General features: G+C 43.0%; 1 protein-coding gene across 1 annotated transcript; it reads left to right on the top strand.

Annotated features, from left to right (window-relative positions):
* The first annotated feature begins 2,213 nt into the window (after positions 1-2,213).
* On the top strand, positions 2,214-23,766 carry SRSF4 (serine and arginine rich splicing factor 4). The gene is made up of 6 exons (XM_074934638.1): positions 2,214-2,390; positions 17,517-17,659; positions 18,570-18,682; positions 20,983-21,197; positions 22,245-22,334; positions 22,491-23,766. Exons 1-6 carry the CDS (start codon positions 2,284-2,286, stop codon positions 23,320-23,322), a joined length of 1,500 nt encoding a protein of 499 aa, XP_074790739.1. The 5' UTR covers positions 2,214-2,283; the 3' UTR covers positions 23,323-23,766.

Here is a 23,766-nt window from a genome sequence, read left to right as displayed (position 1 = left end):
TCTGTTTAGTGTCACTATGTTCTGCTATAAAGCTGCCATGTTCCACCTCAGAAATAGCTGCATTTCATTGGTGGATGAGGTGATTCTTGTATATAGCTGACAAAACACACTGGTCTCTTTTGGGATGAATGGTGTTTGCAAATGAAGATATGTAAAATCACAGTTGTTAGTATAACACCCAGAAATCTTTTGCTGTCTTGTTCTGCTCTTCCAGCTTTAACTTTGCTAAGTGGAGCTGATACACAATACACAGAATCATCTCTGGATTTATCTTAAGAGGATTCTGATTTCTCAACAAACATATGCAGCAGCCTGCAATATTCCATCATTAGTCCATTGTACAGGACAGGTTATTGCACAATAAAAAGTCAGTGCCAATTTGAGGTTGGTCTGAAAAGTGACAGTGAAAATTACATCCTCAGCACCTCACAACCCGAGACCCTAAATTACCAGTTCAACTCCTGACCCCACTGATCAGTCCATCTGATTGGTGATTCTTGTGTGACTGTTAGCTGAAATGAGTTTGGAGGTTCTCAGTGTAGTGGACAAAAAAAAAATCATAGAAATCAGCACAACTGGCAATAAACTGACAAACCTTAGCCATCTCACCAGATAGATCCAGGACTGCATTGACCTTAGAGACTGAAGGCTAGAGCCACAAAGGGATTTAGGTGCCTAACTGCTAATTAGGCACCTTAGTCCAAATGTAGATCCTCAAAACTCAGCAGTCACTTAATCTTGAGGCCCCTAGGAACTTACATTTCTGTCCCCAGCTGAGTAAGTCAGGGGATAAAAATAAGAGATCTTTAAACACAGTATTAAGCATGTATATAGACAAGAAAAATATTCATATTATTTATTTTACTTGACAATAAAACACAACAGGCTTTAGAGAACTTGTTACTTTTACAAAATGTTACAGAACATTTACTCTTACACCATGTACCAACATAATGCATAATCAATACCACGCTTGTCTAATGAAGAAAGTGCATTGCGCGAGTCAGACACCTTTTTTTTTTTTAATTGTGGCATCCACTAAATTGAAGTATTCACAAAAGTCTCTTCTAGTCATTAGTGCGACTTAGGAACTGATTTAAAGCCCCTTAAGACCCTTTCTATTGATTTTAATGAACTTTGGATCAGGCTATTAGAACTTCTGTAGTATTTACTCTACCATGCAGATTAAGACTCCAGAACAGGACCTCTAATAGAGCTCCACACAATTTTGGGGTAAGGATTACATCCAGTGCTTAATTTGTAATGAAAGAGGTGCCAGGACTATGAATGATCAAGCCTTGAGGTGCCGAGGCTCAGCTGTGGCACAAATTCAGCACTGATTACATCCGCACACCACCTGGTGATATCACCACCATTGGCCATGGCTTTCGGTATGCCAGGACACCACATCACTGCCTCTTAGCGTGGCATCTGGCACACTGCATGGCCACATCACCCATCCTTCACTGTCAAGCTGTGCCAAGTTGCCGGTCCTTCACTGCGGCACCCAGTCTGCCAAGTGACCCATCCTTCACCATGCCACCCAGTGTGCCACGTGACCCATCCTTCACCATGCCACCCAGTGTGCCACGTGACCCATCCTTCACCATGCCACCCAGTGCGCCACGTCACCCATCCTTCACCATGCCACCCAGTGCGCCACGTGACCCATCCTTCACCATGCCGCCCAGTGCGCCACGTGACTCATCCTTCACCATGCCACCCAGTCTGCCAAGTGACCCATCCTTCACCATGCCACCCAGTGCGCCACGTGACCCATCCGTCACCATGCCGCCCAGTGCGCCACGTGACCCATCCGTCACCATGCCGCCCAGTGCGCCACGTGACCCATCCTTCACCGGGATGCCCCGTGTGCCATGTTACCCACCCCTCACTGCAGCACCCAGTGTACCACCTCACCATCCATCGCCATGGCGCCCAGTGTGCCACGTGACCATACTGCCTGCCCATGACCGTGGCAGCGCCCTGGCAGGGGCAGAGACGTGGCTGAGCGAGCGCCACCCTAGGCAGGGAGGCTCGGTCCCGTTCCATGTAGCGGCCCCTTTAAGAAGAGCAGCAGGCGGGGCTCCGAGCGGCGGGGAAACGGCTGGACGTGACGTCACCCCGCCCCTCCCCGCGCGCCGACGACGTGGGTGACGTGCGAGCGGCGCCCCGCCCCGCCCCCTCCGTGCGCGTTACGCCGCCGCCGCCCGCTGCCCCCTCTTGCCCCCCCCCGCGCTGAGTCAGCCGCCGCCCGTCGCGGTGAGGGTGCGAGGCGGGGAGATGCCGCGGGTCTACATCGGCCGCCTCAGCTACCAGGCCCGGGAGCGGGACGTCGAGCGCTTCTTCAAGGGCTACGGCAAGATCCTCGAGGTGGATCTCAAAAACGGGTGAGCGGCGGGCCCGGGCCGGGCAGCGCAGCGTGGGGGCCCGGCGGGCGGGAGCCGAGCCGGCCCTGGCCCGCGCCTCCGGCCTCCTGCCGGCCCGCGCGCTGAGCGCGGCCGGGCCGGGCCGGGCCCCGTGTGCGCAGGCGCCGGCAGGTGGGGGTGAGGGGGTTGGCTCGCTACTTGTGAGTCTGGCCCCACGCGGCACAGCATGGGCGGGGGGAGCCAGGACTCCTGGGTTCTCTGCCCAACGGCCTGGCCTCGTGGCCGGGGGCACGGGTCTGGGGCCAGGACTCCTGGGGTCTCTGCCTGTGGGGTCTCTCAGGAGCTTAGCCCCAGGCTTCCTGTGACCCGCAGGCAAGTCATACCCTCCACATTCTTCCTCCTTTCCTCCCACAGCTAGCAGTGGCGCTAAACTTGGCTGCAGTGGGCTGTGTAGAGAGGGGTCCAGCAGAGCATTTCCCTTAGAGGGGGGCCTTGTGCCTAGAAATCTCCCTTGCTGAGGCTGTCACAGCCTGGCAGTCCTGTTCACAAACCTCTTCCCTTCGCCTTTCCTAACTGGTGCAAACTGTTGTCTGGGTTAGAGGCTAACAGCCTTTGATGATGGTATCAATATTTCCTTTATCCATCGATCCCACTTAAAGGCTGTGATCACTGTGGATTAGTAGATAGGGGGAAATGGTGTGGTGGGGGAAGGTCACTACTGATCCATGCAGTAGTCCCAGTATAGCTCATGATTATATGTGCAGTTCTGGCAACTGACATCTTGCCACAGCGGGATCCTTTACATCCTGCTATTGCATTGCTTTGCCATCTATCCAAGCTTGGAATCTTAATGTGGGCAAAATCAGTGGTTTAGATTCTGGAACTTAGTTAAATGAGTCTTGAAGTTTTTACTTCCCAAGCAAGATTATAAGTAGGTGACATGAAAAGCCTGCCTGGAGTGTATACAGTTAGCTAGGGCTTCGTTTGGGAGTGGGGATGAGGAGCCTCTTAAAGTTAGTTTTTGAGCTAAAAGGAGTCCTCAGGATTTAATACTCTATGGTCTTATTGGTGGTTTGGCCCATAACGGGTTTAAAAGGTGACTGAAGGCACAGCCTTTAAAAAACCCACACGTCCGTCTTTTACCCGCTATTGCACCAGGTAATACTAAAGATTACTGTTACTGAAAGAGTTGAACGTTCTGTTTTCCAGTTCTACTGTGTACACTTGAAAGCACTCTGTATGCCCTGTATAGAGAGTTGCGCTGTTGCTGTGTGAAAACTCCATACAAACAGACAGAAAGGAACACTTCTTAAAATAGGAGGATGTTTAACTACAAAAATCGGTTGTTGAACCAGACAGTTGTAGTACCTACAGTTCATTCTCTGAAGTTGCCTGGATTTCAAGTTGGTGCTCCTCTAAGAACTTGCTGTTTGCTGTCTAGACACATTAGGAACCTAATAGTGGACTGATATTTAGATACAGAATCTTTCCCTCTAGATTACTGCTGTGCCATGTGGCTTCTGCTACAAATGACTGCAAGTTAGTACCATATGGTAGGTAGGCCTAGGCCAGAGATTTTCAAGTTTTCTCATAATGTGGACTGTGTCCTAATAGTATTTCATGGATCAACTCCCCACCCACTTCACATCCATAGTAACATCCCTGTGGCAACTACAATTGCTTATTTGGGAAAATATTCAATATTTATCTTAATGTGATTAGCTGCTTGAAACTAGGAAAGCGAGCACCATACTGGCCTATGGACCAGCAGCAAATGCTCCAGACCACCAGTGATCAATCCATAGACAATAGTTTAAGAATCTCTGGCTTCGATGTAATAAACTGGAGGCTTCATTCTGATTCCTAGCTAGCAGGCAATCTACGTTACAAACCTCACCATAATAATTGGCCTCTGGACCTTCGCTCTACTTGTGTTGGAGATTGTAGTCCTTAGCTTGCATTCTTTGTGCTTCCACATTTCCTATTGATTTCACTTAGGATGAGTAGGATTGGGATCCGTGTTAGCATCTTCTAGAGAACTGTTCAGAAGCACAACTTTTGGTAGGAAGATGCTAATACTATTTTCCTAGATAGCAAAGTGGGGCTTAACCTTGCTTAAAACTTGTCTTCAAAACCTTATAAGGGCCTAAGGATTGAATGGGCCCTGGACACTGAACCTACCTTTTCTTTCTGGGGCCCTGCAAGTTAGGGTTGAAACACATGCAAAATTCCCTACCATTGCTTTTCAGCCCAGTCTGTTAATAAGATTTAAACTTCCAGGGCTCTCTTGGGCATCTTTTTATAGTTTATTAAAATCGTTAGATTCAGAATCAGGAGATTCAAAATCAGAGTAATCTGAAGAAATGTACCCAGATTTGAGAGTCAAGAACAAGATTAAATCAGATATTAAGATTTATATGCAACTAGGAAAACAGGATTAGAGAATACTACATATGTGCAAGATGCAGTATGATCACTGAGAAAGTAGAAACCTTAAAGTTTGGAATTTTCTGACTGTCCTGCATGCCTGATTTATCAACCTCAGTGATGCACAAATGCTAGTTTTTTGCATTAAATTTCCCTGGGAGAGAACTGCTGATTAGTTGAAGCTCTTAACTGAAGTTGCCCCAAAATAGAAAAATGTCTGTAAAATTTAACTAGCATCTGTCAAATTTGCTAGATTAGCATGGTCATTAAACGATGCAACCAGCTTTCATCCTGCTCATTTTTCTGCTTCACTGAGAATTATATAAATGCATGGTCCCAATACTGCAATTGGACCTGTACAACTCCCCATGCTCACTGGGACTCTTTGTGGGTGCAAGAGGCTGCCCATGGGACCCATTTGTAATGTGGTCCCAAGTCTGAAATTTCTGTCTTTCAGCATTTTAAAGAAATTATACATTATCATTTGAACACATGGGCACAGGGGAGGAAAATGTTTTTAAAACTCAAAACAGTGGATGAATCTAGTTTGCTCCATTTTCAAGAAAAAAGCCATTCTGGAGAACATGTGGAGATCTTCACTACAAAAGGAATTTAAGAAAGCTATGGATAATTAAAACTATGGGGGATATAAAATAGGAAGATGGAAGTCACCATTGACTGTGGCACCTGCTATTGCTATAATTAAGTTGATCTCTTCAAATAGTTAGGTGGCTCAGCCCTACGTATATTTCTAGGAGTAATTTAACAATTTCTCCTAAAAAAAAAAAAATCTCCTTTTAATTTCAACATCTGTTTTGAAATCTTTCAACAAGGTGTAGTTAACTTGGCTTGAATTTAAAATGGCAGATTGACAAAAATCTACTTTTAAAAAAAAATATCAGGTGTAATGTCTTTATACCCAGCATAATCTTGCATTGAGTTTTTGTGAGGGTACTTTACAGTTTGCTTTGTTTGCCCTTTGATCCTTTCTCCAAAACTTATTTTTAGCAGCGCTTAGCAAATGATTAAAAATTACTGCACAGTGGGTGACTTATGAGATTCTGTCAGTTTCTTCTAGAAAGTTGCTGGTTATCTTAACTGCTTAGCCTGCAGGAGATTAGCTATTCAGTATTTTAGCAGTTGGTGAAGCTAAGATTAAATGCATTGGCAGAAAATGAAACTGGAGTGCAATATTATCAGAAAGTCCAAAAAAGCTGAGTTGGATCTTGATCACCACTAATGATGATTAGAGTTTATAATTTAAGTAGTTAAAGCAGCATTTACCTGAAAGGGGAAGGGAGTGAAAACCTAGTTCATACTGAACGTTTCCATTTTAATTCCAGCACCTAGATTCCACTCCCTTAGGTTCCATCTTCACCTTGTTCTTAGCCAGTGTTGTACTGATGGCAGCTGGAACCATGCATGTCAGAAGTGCATGAACAAGATGCCTGGAAAATTGGGCATTTCAGCTTGATTTTATCTTTTTAAAACTTGCTAAAGGCAAGCAATAATAATTCTAAGAGTTGGACACTTTCACTTACAGGGACACCAACTTGAAATCTAATAATTTTTTAAGAAAAAAGCTTCTATGTAGGTGCTTATCTGCCCTCCATCTGAGCATCTCCCAAATATTTATGTATTTATCCTCACAATACCCCTGTAAGGTAGAGAAGTATTATATCTCGCTAAACGGATGGGTAACTGAGGCACAGAGATCAAAGCCAAAGGTGTCAAACTTGGGTGCCTAGAGGTAAGTTCCTAAATCCTTATTTAGGCACATAAATAAGGGTGGTTTGATTTCCAAAGGTGCTCAGCACCCATTAACTTTAAAAATCAGTCAAATATATTGGATGCCACTAAATTGTATTTACATTGATCTAGATGATAAGAAAAATTTAAGTTGACCTGCAAGTGATTTAGAGAAAATTCTGCTGGTGCCCTTCTTTTCTGCTTTATTAATATGAAGGCGTCGGAGGTGTGTTTCTGCTTGTTTTTTACGTTAGAAATACATGGAGTGTCCAGTTTGTTCTTCCTCAGCTTGTTGGAAGCTTTCTGGGATTTCTCAGGGGTATTTCTTTTGAACTCTAACACTTCAATTGAATGAGCAAGATATTTAAATCTTAACAGAAACTTACTTTTTCCAAAGTAGTAACTAGTCACTAAAGTTAAATACATGTGAAATTTCAAACATTCTAAAAAATCTCTTCTCATGTTAATAGTTCACTGTTGGTTCTGGTTATATTGTTTTACTAGTTCTCCAGTCAGTCTCCATGTTCAGACAGGACCTGAAGCTTTCATGTAAGAAGGCAAGCAGAAAAAACCTTTGCAGGTTGCCTTCATCCCTGATAAAGTAGCAAAACAGGCCCAGTTTTTTCTCCTTTTGCAGGCCAACTTTAAGGGAGTCTGTCTTTGGCTGCTTAGTAGACTAGATTATGGCATTATTTCTATGGAGCATGTAGCTGAGTGTTTCATTATTGGGTAAAATCTTGGTTATGCTAATCTTTTCATAAGAACGTTAACTAGGAGTTATAACCAGGAAGATTTGGATGTTCTGTGTCTGTGGCACAGATGCCAATTTTGAAAAGATGGTCAGGTTTAGTGGTTCTTGATGTTTGGATGGCTATAAATATTTTTCCTAAAGAATTCTGAAACTTAGAAAGTTGTGTGCAGAACTGATTACCTCCGTATAGAGGGTTGAAACTATTAACACTTGCTTCTAGTTCAATTTATCGCTGGTGAAGGGTGCCAGACTGACAGCTCTGAACACAGAACAACCTGGGGCCGCGGTGGAGCAGTCCGTCCCAAGGTGTGAGGGGAGTTGTTTCCGTTCCCATTCAGTCCTCACCTTTTCTGCAGAAGCAGCCAACGAGAGGGCCAGTTAGAGCCTGCCTGGTGGGAACTGGACTGAAACCCTCTACTACACAGACCAAACAGCTGTAAGATGGTAATGATTACAAATGTGCACTGTACTTTGAACCAGTGACCTAGAAGTAAGAGGCTCTTTATCCCATTTAACTTTTGGATAAGTAATGGGACAAAATATAAAGTGGTATGTTTTCCACTGAAGAGGCTAGGCATTTATAGCAGCAGTAAGCAAGGAGAGCCAGCATCATGAACCTACCTGGTTTTCTGTAACCCCAGCCAATGTTCCATGGACCAGTTTGGAAATGTCACTGGTTTTCACAGTGATACCAGTAGCTTGTATCAGTGCAGTTCTTAATGTTTTCAGAAGGTCAAACACAATTTGTGAACTCCACAAAAACAGAAATGCATTGCCTTAGGCTGGAGGTAGGATGCACATCATAGAGTATGTGGGAACTACCGTATCATGGCTGAATTCAGTACTTGTAGTTCCTTTAAACTTTATATGCCAATGTCTTTGACAAGTGTCATGGCCCCTACCAGCCCAGATCACATGGAGTTCATGGACAGCTTAGTTATTAGCATCTATCCTGGTTCCTGCTTAGTATCTCTCTTCTCCCTCCAGTTGTTGGTACCAGTCCCTTTGGAGTTCATAAGTTGGAGACATCACTGTAAACATGTTCTTGTTACTGGTTCCCTCCCCTCTTCCCTTCCAGTTACCACCACTTTTTGCATCTTGCCTCAGTTAGATTTTAAGCTTTGTGGTGTGAGATGTGCTCAGCACCTAGCCCAATAGAACCGCTATCCTGACTGGGGATTCTTGGTGCTATAATGCACATACCTAGGTATCCAATAAAATAAGCATAGTTAATGTCCTGCATTAGACCACTGATGTGTTATGCAGTGTAGCTATCTAAGTATGCACGGAATGTATAACAATATAGGTAGTGACAAATCCACAGGTACAGTCTAACATTTAATAAAAAGATCTTTTTAAAAAAAATCAGGAACACTTCATAGGCACAGTTAGGTGTTCAGTGTGAGACATATTCTATACCGTAACTGAACTAACACTTCAAAGACAAGATTCTGAAATCAGGAAATCGGGAGTAAAGATGCACTTTTACAAGAACACTTTAATTTGCCATCCACTGTTGGAAGAACCTTAGACAGCTGTAACTCTGTCCCCGTGCCCATACTTGTCATATATGTTAGCAGCACATGTAGCTTGACATAGCTAGGAGTCTCTGCTAGAGGGTGAAATCCATTCTACCGCCAGGGGCCCGCACAAAGCCCAATTCCCAGCTTAAATTCTTAACATGTATGTAACACTCAAGGCCTTGTGACAGGCTTCTGGGAATTTCATCCTAAGGAGTGGCCAGAGAATAACAGAGTTATTGCAGCTCACCAGTCAGCTGCATTTGCTGAGATGTAGTAATTACTCAAAATAACAGCATGAACCTAACCCAGAGAATTAGGATCACAGGGTTAATGTGCATGTTCTTAACTCAAACGCGAGAGGTGGTAATAATCACAGAGCCTTTTCCCTAGTGCATGTGCACCAGCATTGGTGCCTGAAGGAAAAATGCCAAGAGCTGTTGATTGTAGTCAGTGCTGTCACAGATGGTGGCAACTGCACCTGTATTCCCACTTATGGTCCCTCGAAAGCATCCACTCTAAGTCACCAGTTCCTCAGCCATCACATCTCTTGGGTTGAGACCCACGTTCGTCTCCCTTGTGACTAGGGTTTTTCCAGGCTGCATAGTTCCCTGCTAACATTGTGATGTCCCCAGCAAGCCAAACTGTCTACACAGGCCAGCAGTTTGTACTTTGCTTTCTCTCTGAAGGCTATGAACAGCTGTAATTGCCAGCAGTCACAGGTTACCACACAGATCATTTTAAGCAAGTGTATTTATTTTGAAGGTGAGAGCATAACAGAGAAAACCCTTAAATAAATAAATAAACCTACATGCATGTCAAAAAGCTTACCAGAGGTCACCCCAGCCTCAGCCTTTCTCTCTGGTAGATGTCAGTCCTTCAAAGTCACCTGCTGGGTTTTCCCTGAGGTTACAAGTTCATAACTGTCTCAGATTCAGAACCAGAACTAGCACACCCATCCATAGGATAGTCTTTCCTTTATACGGCTTTGGCATTTGATCTTGAGACTCTGGGAACAGGTGATCAGCAGAGAATGGTCCTCTCCTCAGAGCGTAGCTTCCCAAGGCTGGGTTTTTGCATAACCAGGAGGTGGGGAATTTGCATTCACCTCCTGCTAGAGCAGGGGTGGGCAAACTTTTTGGCCCATGGGCCACATCTGGGTATGGAAATTGTATGGCGGGCCCTGAATGCTCACGAAATTGGGGTGGGGGTGAGGGCTCTGGCTGGCAGTGCAGGCTCTGGGGTAGAGCCAGAAATGAGGAGTTCGGGGCAGGGGGAGGTGAGGGCTCCGGCTGGGGGTGCAGGGGCTGGGGATATTGGGTGCAGGAGGGTACTCCTGGCTGGTACGGAGGGGTTTGGAGGGTGGAAGGGGGATCAGGTCTGGGGCAAGGGGTGGCTCAGGGGTGCGGGCTCCAGGCAGCGCTTACCTCAAGCGGATCCCAGAAGCAGCAGCATGTCCCTTCTCCGGCTCCTACGCGGGGGCACAGCCAGGCAGCTCTGTTGCACGCTGCCCCGTCCATAGGCACTGTCCCGCAGCTCCCATTGTTCCCGGCCAATGGGAGCTGTGGGGGGCTGTGCTTGGGGTGGGGGCAGCATGTGGAACGGAGGGTCCTGGCTGCCCCTATGTGTAGGAGCAGGAAGGGGAACATGCTGCTGCTTCTGGGAGCTGCACAGAGTGGCCCCCGACGCTGCTCCCCAGCTGGAGCACCAGAGTGGGGCAAGCCCCAGACCCCTCTCCCTAGCGGGAGCTCAAGGGCCAGATTAAAACAGCTGATGCACCGGATGCGGCTCGTGGGCCGTAGTTTGCCCACCCCTGTGCTAGAAAGTACCCTGGTGGCAAACCACTCGACACTGTTTGTCCCAAACGTCGATTTTTGTCTGGCACATTGTTCAGTACAGTCCTTTTAAGTTTATAACGTTTCCCAGGGTTCACATCACATTGCCACCCCAGAGAGGTTACATGCAATCCTGGCCCACGATAATACATACATGCATTTATTATATTGCACACCAAAAATAGTTAATTCAGTAAGGTTTTTCTAGGACATTGAAGGAACTTGCAATATTGGTCACAAGTGCTACAAGTTAATGATACGTAATGATGGGAATTGAGCCCTGTCTCTTAAAACTGTTTTTAAATTGTTCCCCTTCCCAATTTTCTGCAACTCTCTGAAACCAGTAGTAGTTTCCTATGCCCCCATGGCCAGCTGTTATCAGAATCCCCAAAGGCTCTCTAGGCCACTGCTATCATTTCAACTCTTAGTGTAAGGCTGTTTGTTGGAAGGTTTGGGGGAGTTGGGGCACCTGCCTGGCTTTCAGTATGTCACAGATTAGTAGGCAACATGCATGGTAGCACAGAGTTAGGATCATGGCCCTGTTATATAAACAACCAACAAATTCAATGGCACATTTCTCACTTATTTCAGAAGCTCCTAGAGGCTGGTAAAGAAGTCCCTTCTTTGGCGTTTACCATATACATGGATTCAGTGGTCCTACAATGACTTGAACAAACTAACTTCCTTAACTATTACTTCTAGAAACTGTGGTCTGGTGCAAGAGTAGGTGTTGGGGAAACATGGGTTCCATTTCTGGCTCTGGCACTGGTTTGCTATTACCTTTGGTAAGTCAGTCTCTGTACCTCCGTTTCTTCACTTGAAAAATGGGGTTGTTTACTGATCGTTTACTAGGCACATTTCAGAAAAGGACAAAGACGAAGTCCCCCACCCCATAGAGTTCCTCCACCTTTGTGAAATGCCTCAAGATCTGCAGATGAAAAAGCACAAGTAGGAGCCAGGAATCTTATTATTTTTCACCATTTATGCTGTCTCTTTGCTATTTGTATTTAGCTCAGCTTGGCCAAAAATAGATTAGTCTCTGACTTTCATATTCTCCTATGCTAGCACTATAGTGCAGTGTGTGTATATACTGTAAATATTTGTAAATATTCTCCCCTTTCATTTATTGCTTATAGGCTCAGTAAAAACGGTCTTTAAAAACAAAACCTAACCTTTGGGCCAAATTTGATTGGAAATTGGCTTACTTGTTTAAAGGACCAAGTCCTATTTATGCAGACTCTCTAAGAAAAGGAGGATTGTCTTTAAGAAGCTTTGGTAACAGTAAATATCAGCTGAAGTCTTTCCTATAATCATAGTCCCAGTGTGTCCAATTCATTACTTTTTATCCAGCTGCAAGGATGTCTTAATGGCAATTAAATACGTTCCTTATTAGCTGAAATCATTACAAATTCTTATACTCCATGGGCCAGCAGTCACCTTGAGATTTGTTTCCAGAAGATCAGTTCACTTAACTTCCAGTAATAGGCAGTTTTAGCCATTTTTCCTTCATTTTCAACAACAGACATGAAACAAAATTGAACTAAATGGTACCATTTGCTCTTCCCATCACCATACTTGAGATCTCTTGTGTAAAATGCTCTTGAACAATTTGTGGTTAGTGTCCAGTCAAAGCTAGAAGATGAGCAGGAGTGTTTTGAAATCTGCAAAGTCTTTTGCTGGTCCGAGAGAGGTGTCTGAGCTGAGTTTCGGCTCCCTCCTTCAATCTGGGGGTCTCGTGTTGGCTTTGTCTAAAATGAGGGCCAAGTCTGTCTTTATGTGGAGGGCTGATCAGACTACCCACCTAAACTTAAAGGAACAGCATTTTTCCGCTCAGAGAACAGAAGACTTTACACGACAAATACTTTAACCAGGAACTCATTTCATACCTGTATCTCTAGCTCAATATATCTGGAATATAAAACACTTGTTAATTCATTGATTAAATTGCATTTAAAATTGTGAATGCAAAAGTAACCTTCGTACAATAACTAACTTGGCTTCAGTACACATTCTGTACCTCTTAAGACATTTAACCACATAAAATATATCGAGGTATACTTCATAATGGACATATATGCAGTGTGCAATTTTCAGATGTTTAAATTTTAAAATGTCCCATCTCCTTCAAACTTACTGCTTGACTTTCTCTTCGGCAGCTGTTTGCATGACATTTTCAAGTTTATTTCAAAGTTCAGCCATTTATAAGTGTCTCATCTGTCAGCAGGAAAAGTCTCTCCTGTTCCCTCTTTCCCTTCCCCACTACTCATAGTTCAAAAACAGTACTTTTTTTAGAAAATATGTAAGAGAAAAAATATTTCACCTTTAGGCAGAAACCAAGCCCTGGTGTCTGAGTTAGGTAGAAGTACAAATGAAATAATGGAAACTTAACTAGCACTTGCTGTCAAATGGATACTGTAATTTAAAAAAAAAAAAAAGTCCTTGTAGAAAGCTAGGTTGCTACTGTAAGCAGCATTTAAGAGCAATTTCATGATCCATCATCTCACAGAACCCTTGTAATTCCTTGGAAGAGCTTTCCTACCAGTTGAATTAATTGAATTACCTCGTGTCACCACATGTAGAAAATAACTGCAAGAAAATCTCAACAGATATAATTAGAGTATTTCCGGCCATGGGCAAGAATACTGATATTTTACCTGACCTCACCTGTGCTAGTTAAGTGCTGCCATCAGAGCAAGTAATACTTAACACAGCACTTTGCTCAGGTTAACCTGTTTCTGCTACAGGTGTTTCCTCAGGCTGTGCCTACGAGAAGAAGTTTAGGGAATTCTCAAAGTCCAGATTTGGGAAGCATGCGAACTGAAACCGTGGTTTGGCTGAAAAGAAGAAAGACAATACTGTACTTAGGTTTTCTTATTCTATTTAGAATCCCATTAGAGTCAAATGAAATGCTAAGCAACCTTGTCAGCAATATAAATTTGCAGTAACTAATTAAGCCACAGGAGACCACAATCCCAGTTGAGTCTTGATGTAGCCCCATGCAACTCCATTGAAGGCAATGAAGTTCTAGCATAAACTGGCGGTGGGGAGAGTGACCATTTTCAGGTTCCGTCTGAAGTATGTGGTTTTAGATCTCTACCAGATCTCGGTCTGTCAAGGGCTCCAGAGCTGTCCATTCACAAGCACCAGGAGAACTTGTTGGCACCTCCTGTGTCTCAGAAATTGTCTTTCAGTACATTGGTGTATGGAGAGGAGTATGTGGGTGCAACTGGTATGAATCCAGTGGCCCCAACGCATCATATAGATGGAGGAATGGCAGAATAAATGGAGCGAATTTCCTGTTAGGATTTGGGACCCTAAACGGGTTAAAAAAAATCCCATTTGTCTTCAGCTTTAATAAAAAGCTCCTTCAGGTGGTTTAATCTGTTGAAATTGGTTAGCAATAGGGGTGCGTGCTTTTGCAGTTTTTTTTTTTCTGTTTTTGATAGATGGAGAGTAAAATGATGCTGCTTCACACAATCTGAAGTAAATGGTATTGAGGCTTTTATTAGGTAGTTTTATGGCACATATAAAGCAGTAACAGTAGACATTTAAAAGATTTACTTGCACTACCACCGTATAACAGCAAATTCAATTGCTGTAGTTAGGGCTGTGTCAGCAGTTGTCGTTTCTTGTGGTGTGAAACTACACTTTGAGGTATTCTTAGTTCATAGTATTTAAACCATGTGGTGTCATATACATATATTTTAAGGGAGGTGGCTCAGTATTACCTCTGTATGTCTGGGTTGCGTGAGATGATTTTAATGTTCTTTAAAAACAACTATCACCCCTCAGTGATTTTATAAAACTTTGCTTACCGTTTATAAATAAACCCTTGAAAGTTTTCTCCAGAAAATCTATTTCTCTTACTCATTTTCCCCCCCACCCCTTATCCATCACGTGAATACCTGTTTATTCTAGGGTTGCTTGCATGTTACATACTGTTGCATGTTACATGCTGTTTTTATTGGGGGGTATGGGACAAATATTAAAGCATTTTTTTGGGGGTGGGGAGAAGGAGGAGAGAAGGTGTAACATGGTACCTATCACATCCCACTAAGCAGGACTTGTCCTGATCATATCTTATGTGGGAAAACTTCAAGGAAAATTCAGGTTCTGTAGAAGGTGGTGTCAGTGACTCCGTAGACTACTGCATTCTCCAGGTAGTCCTAAACCAGTGCTCAAACCTGGTGTTAGATTTTGCTGTGCTGCTGAGGGTCCCCTGTTTTGATGTGAATGATTTGAGTACTCATCATGAAAAGTACCCTTGACACTTTTAGAAAGAGTAGGTTTGTTGAGCTGGTATTAGGACCACATTCATATAATCCTGTTCCGCAACCCTGAAATTCCCCACCCCACTCTTGAAGTTTCAGTAAAAAAAAATTAATTTCTTGTGTCAAAAACTTTGAATGGTATTACTGGCACCTAGGGAGACACCTAATCAAGGGTTGGAGTAACTATTAATATAGTGTTACAAAGCAATTGAGTTCCTGTAGCAGTGTAAGGGGATATTGCTTTATTTGTGCAAACAGAAGAGGAGTGGGGTAATGACAAAGTAAAGCTGGATTGATCAGTTTCACAGATGTATTTACTGCTGTGATTAAACAGTTCCAAGGGCCAGCTCCAAGCCACAGTTCAGCACATGTTGCCCCTCTTCTGAGGCCAGCATTTATTTGCATGAAAAAGCAACTACGATGATACTTGGCCAGACACGAATTTTCATGTTAAATATTTAATCAAAATGTTTCACATTTGCATAGTAAGGATCTTCTAGTGTTAAATGGGTATTAAAGGAGGAAATGAAAATGTTTATAAACTAAACTACCCAAGCTAAGAGATCAGAATTTGTGTACGCTTAAATTTACGTATGTTTACATTTGAAACCCAGAAGTAAAAAAACCATTTCCTCCTTTACTTGCCTGCTCAGACCTTAGTTCAGGATTCTGTTTGCCCTACAGCAGCCAGAGATGTTGCAGCCAGCTGAAACGGGGCTCCCTGTACTGCTGTACGGGGCTGTGATGCCATCAGCTATTGCAGGGGAGACTCTGAAGCCTGAACTTGGGTCTTGGAAGGTAAGTAAAGGGGGAATGGATTTCAAATATAGGTGATCTCTTATTATCTGAACCTAGATTGCTTGTAATTTCTGGTATGTTCCCCCCAGCCATTTGGATAATGGGGGTTTACCTGTATTTTGTTGTAAAATATCTGTGTTTATATAACAGTTCAATGCTATTACTACTTTGAGGGTCAGGAGATCTGAGTTCTTTTCCCAACATTGTTGCTCTGCGGCCGTAGGCATGTCACCTCAGTTATCTGTGCCTCAGTTTCCCATATGTAAAACGGGGTTGTGGTTATGGGTGGCAAAAATAAAAAATAGGAAAACTCTCGTTTAAAAAAAACACCCACAAAAAAGTGTCCGTTTTTAATTTCAAAATTTTCAACCATGTCCAATTATGATATTCACCTTCCTTTTCTGAAGTTTGTCGAGATCAGTATAACTGTTTTTTAAAAAAAACCTACAGCCACTATTCTCAAATGTGAGTGATAGAGATTAGCTACTTTGTAGCTTGTCCTTTTCATTGACTTCTGTAGATTGGACCATTTATGGATTTAGATTCCTGAGTCTCAGCACTCACATTTGAAAATGTTGACATTAGCTTTTCGGTGCATCTTTAAATCAGGGCAGCAAGTGGTTTCCAGTCTTCTGTGCCGCTCCTAGAGTGTTGCTGTCTTGCAGCAACTAACAAAAAACAGTGTGCTCAGAAATGCCTGCTCAAATTAAAGTCTTGGTTTTAAGATTCACTTCCTAATTGGCATCTTCCCCCTCCTGTCTCCGCATGTGTGTATCCAGAGCCCTGAGCAAAGCTGGTGCAGTTTTTCTTTGAAGCACAAGCTAAGGCCCTGATTGCAACCTGATTTACACTGGCTACTATTACTGTACGTAGCCTCTGAACCTCAGTGGAATTTTGCATGGGCTTTTTTTGTGGACGGTTTTGTTGGAGACTCTATCTAAAGGTCTTTCTTACGACTAACAAAACACCGCAGGGCCAATTCTGCAGCCACTCTGCACACAGCTCCCAGTTTCAGGACTTGGGATTTCCACACACCCAGCACTTGCAGGATTGGACCCATACATAACATATTCATGTGTTTCATTCATATCAAATGTTAATTTCTAGGTGGCTTGATAGAGCAGTTTGAGTGGTGACTTTATGGGAAGCTCTTTGGTACAAGGCTAACTTGAAAATCATAATGAACTATACGCCCAACCCCATTGCCATAACATCTACTCACATTACTCAGACAACTCAGTACTGTCCCCATTGGAGAGGAACATTACCCAACTTCCCTGAATAACTCCCTTTCTTGATATGCCTTAATACTTTACTGTCTTGTAGCACCTTCTATTTCAGGAGCTCAAGCCATTTGCAAACACTGATGTGGGTGAATACCTCTGGTTCAAAGTTCGAGGAAACTGAGATAGCGTGAGATTACCTAACTTCTAGCAAAGCCTGTGACAGAACCAAGAATGGAACCCAGGTCTCGTAATAAACCAGTCATGTTCACCAGAACGGCCAGACTGCTCTAGCTTTACTGTAGTAAATGATGAAAGAGAAGTGTAGCACCATGCTTTGTAGGCCAACAAATTGGGGAGCATGTTTGTTCTGTGGCCTGGGACCGTTGGTCAAAATCTCCCTGCCTTTGGTCCTCGAGAGTTGGCTACTGATGGTCATTAAAAGTCTGGTGCTGCCTTATGTGGCCAGGCTCCATGGGCAGTGAAAGTGCATATGTGATACGAATTGCTCTTGGTGAATTTCCATATCCTGGGCTGTGCAGCTTTGCCTAAGTTACTTTTGTCTCCTCCTAGGTACGGCTTTGTTGAGTTTGACGATCTGCGTGATGCAGACGATGCTGTTTATGAGCTAAATGGTAAAGACCTTTGTGGGGAGCGAGTTATCGTTGAACATGCCAGGGGCCCACGACGTGACAGCAGTTATGGTTCTGGACGCAGTAAGCACTAAAATGCATTTGTATCTCGGTGACTTTTTTTAATTAAGATATTTCACTTAAAAAAAAAAACCGTAATTTTTTAAAAAAAGACAGTCATGATATGAAGTTTGAATAATTTGTTTTTGTAACTGTTAATGTATTTAAATATTTGAATATCAATTTGCTAATTGTATGATATTTTAATTTACTTAATTAACTGATTAATAAATGTATGAACACAATTTCTTGTACCATTATTATTAATTTGTTTGTTTATTTTCTAAGTATTTGTTTGTTTGTAATGTGATTGTTTAACATAGACTTAACAAAGACCTCAATGTTTTAATTAAAAGAGTCCTTTGAGGCTAAGATGACTGCCTGTTCCATTTGCTGACCTTGGGTTACCTTTCCATGAGTGGCTTTGACCTTTGTGGCCCTTGGCTGACCAAAAAAGGAAGCCATGTGACGACCGCAACCTTTTCCCATTAGACCTGGGTGGTGAGGATCCCAAGGGTTAGAGACAGATGAGATTAAACTGAAATAGGTGCCTGAAAATCTATATTCATATCAGATATTCAGAAAACCTTTAATCAATGTAAGTAACATTAGTAAACTGGCTTTAGTGATTTGGTTTCTTGTTTCAAAAAATTTTTTTGTAATAACTTAAATTTAATTGCATGTTAACTGTAACTGTAATTATAATTATACATCCTTGTAATTATGGGCTAGTATTGTAGTTATATTTTTTTTAATGTTTTATCTCTAATTTTATGTTTTAAACGAGGAGAATCTAGCTTAGTCTAGAGGGTGGGGCAAAGATTAAATGTATTTGCTGACATATTGGGCAGAATAGTTTATTTATCTGGGGTGTAGACTAAGCCACTCCACCTCCCTAGCTAAAGTATTGCTATCTGCTTGTCACCTCCTAAAGGTGGATATGGTTATAGAAGAAGCGGAAGAGATAAGTACGGTCCTCCCACCCGTACAGAGTACAGATTGATCGTGGAAAATCTGTCAAGCCGTTGCAGTTGGCAAGATTTGAAGGTAGGGGGCCCTTTTCTTTACTCTGCCTGAGGTTGAAGATCAGAAAGGGCATAAATGACATGGTCATTGTGAAGCCAAGAAAATTTTGTGATCCTGTGGCCGTTGCACCAACTAAGCATTGCTTGTTGTGAGGGAACACTCTATTTAGAACAGCTCCAATCATATCCTGTGCGCTGGAAATATTTGACTACTGCAGAAGCTCTATTTTCTCATTTTAGTAAGTGTAAATTCATTCTCACACCCACCCACACTTGAGAATACATGTTTGAAGTAGTACACATATACAAATACACGTATTCAAAAGCTGTATATCATTATATGGAATCATGAGACGTTCCACTTCATTTACATATATGCATGTTGTAAATGGACTTTTGGGAGAACAGTAGTATTCTCATTTAACATAAGCTTGTGCACGTATGTAAAGATTAAAACAAACAAATAAACTTGCCTTTAAAACTCTGCCAAGTCAAATCAGACTTTCATCAGACCTAGGAATTGAGTCCTATCAAATTTGACGTTTCCTCCATCAACTTCTGAGGTGCTGGTGTTGTGTGAAAAAAGTTTCCAACTTTAGCCAAAAGACAACATGTTTTCACATGAAAACAACTCACCCGTGTTTGAGGAAACTTTCAGAAAAATTCTCTTCCAGTCTGAGAGCAATCATACAAAATTTCAGTCAAAAAGGTAAAATTTCTCAAAAATTGTAAGGAGCTGAAAATGACTTTGTAATAGAAAAACTTGGGTAATTCTAACTATAGGCCACAGCACATGTAGTGATTATGGGGTGGGGGAGTGTGTAAAATGTTGTCCTGCAGCTGCTTGATTACCCTGTGCCCTCTGTTGTGTAAGAGGTTAAATTTTTTATAAAGAGCATTTTTATGATACCGATCAGCCGTCATCCCAGCTATGGGTGGTTTAAAAGCATTTGCTTGTTCTTCGGGTGACTCTTTATTTTGCGCTTTTCTCCTTGAGTTACCAAGAATACATGTTCTCACTTGCTGAAAATTTGCAAGTGGATCAAAGGTCTGATATTTGGATCTGAGTGGGAGCCAGGAATGCCAGAGAGCTAATCCTGGCTCTGCCTTGGGCACCCTCTGCACCCTTGAGCAAATCACTGAACTCCTTTGCCTTAGTTTTTCTGTTGGTAAAATTCAGATAATACTGATCTACATCACAGGGGTGTTTTCAGGCTGAATTAGTTCATAGTTCAGATATAAAGCATATCATCAACTGCTTATTCTGTGAAAACTCTAACTTACTACAAACCTGTCATGTAGGGCTGGTTTAAATAGCATTTTATGTTGTTGAGAACACTTTAAACCACCAGTAGCTTGTCTTCAAAATATATTTTTTTAATACCAGAAGCAATTGGAGCATGTCATGGAGTAATCCTGTGCTGGATTCAGGTTTGTGTGGGGGCAGTTAGCACTAAAGCATCTCAAGACAGGAGTCTGGCAACTCAAGAACTGAAAATGATACTGACTTCTACATGCTGTTGGTACTGCAGCCTGAATCAGTGCTGACTGAAAGTCAGCACCATCTGACAGGCTGTTTGGGGTAGGACAGAATCTGTGTGGTCCTGGTAAACAAATGTGCACATCACAAAACCCATCACCACATTGAGCAGTCTAAGAAGGGAGGCCAGGGAGTGAATGAGCTGGAAAATGGGGCCTCCAGGACAAGTCTGAAGTACACTAGCTAGGCAGTAGGGTGAAGGAAGCATGCACTGTCTGCTTGTGCTGCCCCTGTTTTGTTATAGGGCTTCAGTCACTTTTTACTGGTTCCCTTTTTTAAAAACACAGCTTCTTAAACTTGAAGGTAAAAGGTAAAAAATCAGAGTGCAAATCTTATGTTTTTCAATCACCTCAGTGAGAAGAAACTTGCTTCAATCCAGACCATATTTTACTGCATCGAGCTTACCCCTTTCAAATAATAACTTGCCTCAAAATTACTGCTGCAGTGTCTTTACTTGTCATGTTCAGAAATCTGGACCTGTTCCTGCAGAAATCCTTTTTGGATAAAATTCTCACTAACATCAGTGGGTCCTTGCTGATTGGTTGTGTTTATCTTGTGTGGGCTGCTGAGCACAATTACAGGAACCTGTGATAATCATTAGGACTAAGAGGGTGCAAAAGTGAGCTGTTCTCCCCCCCCCCCTTGCCTCAGGCAAGTCAACCAATGCTGCTTTCTGCATGTTAAAGAAAAGATGAAATGAGCAGTGAGGGGGAATAAACAGAACCAGCGTGAAACCCTAAATCTCTGGATTCAAAGGCAATGTTTTTGTCCTTTCCTCCCAGGATTATATGCGTCAGGCAGGCGAAGTGACATATGCAGACGCACACAAAGGGAGAAAAAATGAAGGTGTGATTGAGTTCAAATCCTATTCGGATATGAAAAGAGCCCTTGAAAAGCTGGATGGGACAGAAGTGAATGGCAGAAAGATTAGGTTAGTGGAAGACAGGCCTGGATCCAGACGGCGCCGCTCCTATTCCAGAAGCCGAAGCCATTCGAGGTATGTTTGTCCATAATACAGCTGTGGCTCTTACAGTCTAATCAAATAGCCAATGCCAACCCATGGATGCTTAGAGGTACGCTGGGTCCCCAGGAAACGGAGTTTTTGGTGACAGCCCAAATGAGTTGGAAATAAATGACTGCGGAAAATTGGTTCACCGCTCTTTGGATGGTGTGCTCTGTGATGGACGCTTTTTAGTACCTGATATTTGTTTTACCATAATACCTAGTCAGTGATTGGCACTCCTAACTCCACTGAGCTAGATGCTGCGCAAGTACTGCAGTGTTGTCGGGTTCTTGCCTAAACTGTGTGCCCTTTACCACAGTGTGAAAGGACGTGATAAGTGGCAGAAGTAAACATACAGAAGTATCCGTAAAACTCCTTCGCCTCTTTGAAAGTTCATAAATTTCCCACTGTACCATTTCTCTTTTGGGAGACACCTCCTGCTCTTCTGTAGAGGTTGGCTATTTATATGGTATGTGCAATATGGCACAAGAAAAGGGCTTCAACAGAAAGGAAAATCTTCATGTTCAACTCTCTGTAGGTTAGTAGTGTTGGATTTTGTAAGATGACCCAGTCAAATATTTTAAGATACCCAGACCCTTAAATTTACAGGCAAAACTTTAAGTTTTTACTCCCGGAAAAAATATGTTCTGCTTTTTGGGAAAAATCTCTGCTTAGGTGGAAGAGGAAACACTGTTAGACCCAGGCACCTGAGCTCGTTTGGAAAGACTTAGTTCCCCCACCTGCAATCCATTGTGCTTCTGCTTCAGATTGGCAGCCCTGTTCAACTCCAGAAGTGGCAGCATTTCCAGGATATAGGAACGAGAAATAAGATGTTGTGCTGTGGTGATTTATAGGCATTTCTAGAGTCCCCATCTATAGTCTGTAAAATGCTTTGGGATTATTCTGTCTCGAAGTGGAGAGAATGTTACTGATGTGCTCTCACTCTTCTTTAGTCACATGGGTTTTTATTGAATCAGGATCAGAGGTGTGTTCTCTTTCCATGGCCTTGGAATGACTTAATGCCAGTTCCTTTTGTTTCAGGTCTCGCTCTCGAAGCAGACACTCTCGTAAGAGCAGGAGCCGTAGTGGCAGTAGCAAAAGCAGCCATTCCAAGAGTAGATCAAGATCCAGGTATACTTTTATGGGGGAGATCCTGGGGACGTGTAAGAGGCATCGACCTAACGCTGCAGCATGGGCGTTGCTTTATTGTTTACCAAAATTTAATAGCAAATGAGAGCCACGCCATGCTCAAGTCTGATATGTCACCATCCACTTCTGCATTTTCAGGTCTGGGTCCCGTTCCAGAAGCAAGAGCCGTAGTCGAAGCAAGAGCCGTAGTAGAGGCCAAAAGGAAAAAAGCCGGAGTCCAAGCAAAAACGATAAAAGTAGGAGCCGCAGCAGGAGTGCAGAGAAAACCCAAAGCAAAAGTAAAGACAAAGCAGAGGACGCTGTCCAGAACAACGATGACGCAAAAGCAAAGAGCAGGAGCCCCAGCAAGGAAAAGAGTAAGAGTAAAAGCAGGAGCAGGAGTGGAAGCAAGGAAAGAGTGGAGGAAGAGAAGGAGAGCGTGAGGAGGAGGAGTAGGAGTAAGGAGAAAAGTAGGAGTAAAGAGAGGGAAAAGAGCAAGGCTAGGAGCAGGAGCAGAGAGGAGAGTAGGAGCAGGAGTCGTAGTAAGAGTAAGGACAAAAGGAAAGGAAGGAAGAGGAGTAGGGATGACAGCAGAAGTAGGAGCAGGAGCCACAGCAAGAGTGAGAAAAGCAAAAGGCGCAGCAAGCGAGACAGCAAATCTAGCAACAAGAAGAAAAAGAGGGAAGACCAAGAGCGGTCCCGGTCCAGGTCTAGGTCTAGATCCAGATCCAGATCAGAGTCCAAGGAAAAGGAGCATCTAAAATCAGAATCCGACAGAAAGGAGGTAAAAAATGAGGGTGAGGAAATGGACAAAAGTCATGAATCTCGGTCCAGATCTAGGTCAAATTCTAAATCCAAACCAAATGTCAAATCAGAATCTCGCTCCCGATCAAAGTCAATTTCAAAAACTAGGTCCCGGTCCAAGTCTAGATCTAGGTCTGCCTCTAAATCACCATCCCGATCTAGATCAAGATCTCGTTCGAGATCCTAAACTTGCTGCAACCGCACTTGAAAGTATATGAAAAGTCTTTTGTACATGTTTGGTAGCTGTAGCACAAGTGATTGAAGTAGAACACATGTCAGTGCTGTACATTTTTAACTACCCTAATGGTGTGTCTAATCGTTCGGTACAGGGCTCCCTTTCTGCAATGCCTTCTAGATCAAGGCTATGCAGCTCATTTACTGACTTGTAGAAAGGTCCCCTTTATAACACAATCCTCACGAGAACACCAAAATCGCCTTGTTTCCCAAGAACAGCCTTACAGAGAGGGAGCAGTGTACTTTGATGGGTTTATAAGGTTGGAATGATGACTTATAGGTAGGTATGGTGACTTCAGCTATTTTTGCCCTTGAACTGATGCCCTTTGATGTATGCCATTTAGTGAAAGTGCTAAGTCTTAAGTTTCATACTATTTTTGGTTTCATATTTTTGGAT

Source organism: Natator depressus, chromosome 19 (genome assembly GCF_965152275.1).
Source record: "Natator depressus isolate rNatDep1 chromosome 19, rNatDep2.hap1, whole genome shotgun sequence".
In the NCBI taxonomy this organism is placed as follows: domain Eukaryota; kingdom Metazoa; phylum Chordata; order Testudines; family Cheloniidae; genus Natator; species Natator depressus.
The sequence above is the reverse complement of the archived record's forward strand: the minus strand, read 5'-3'. Positions and strand labels throughout refer to the sequence as shown.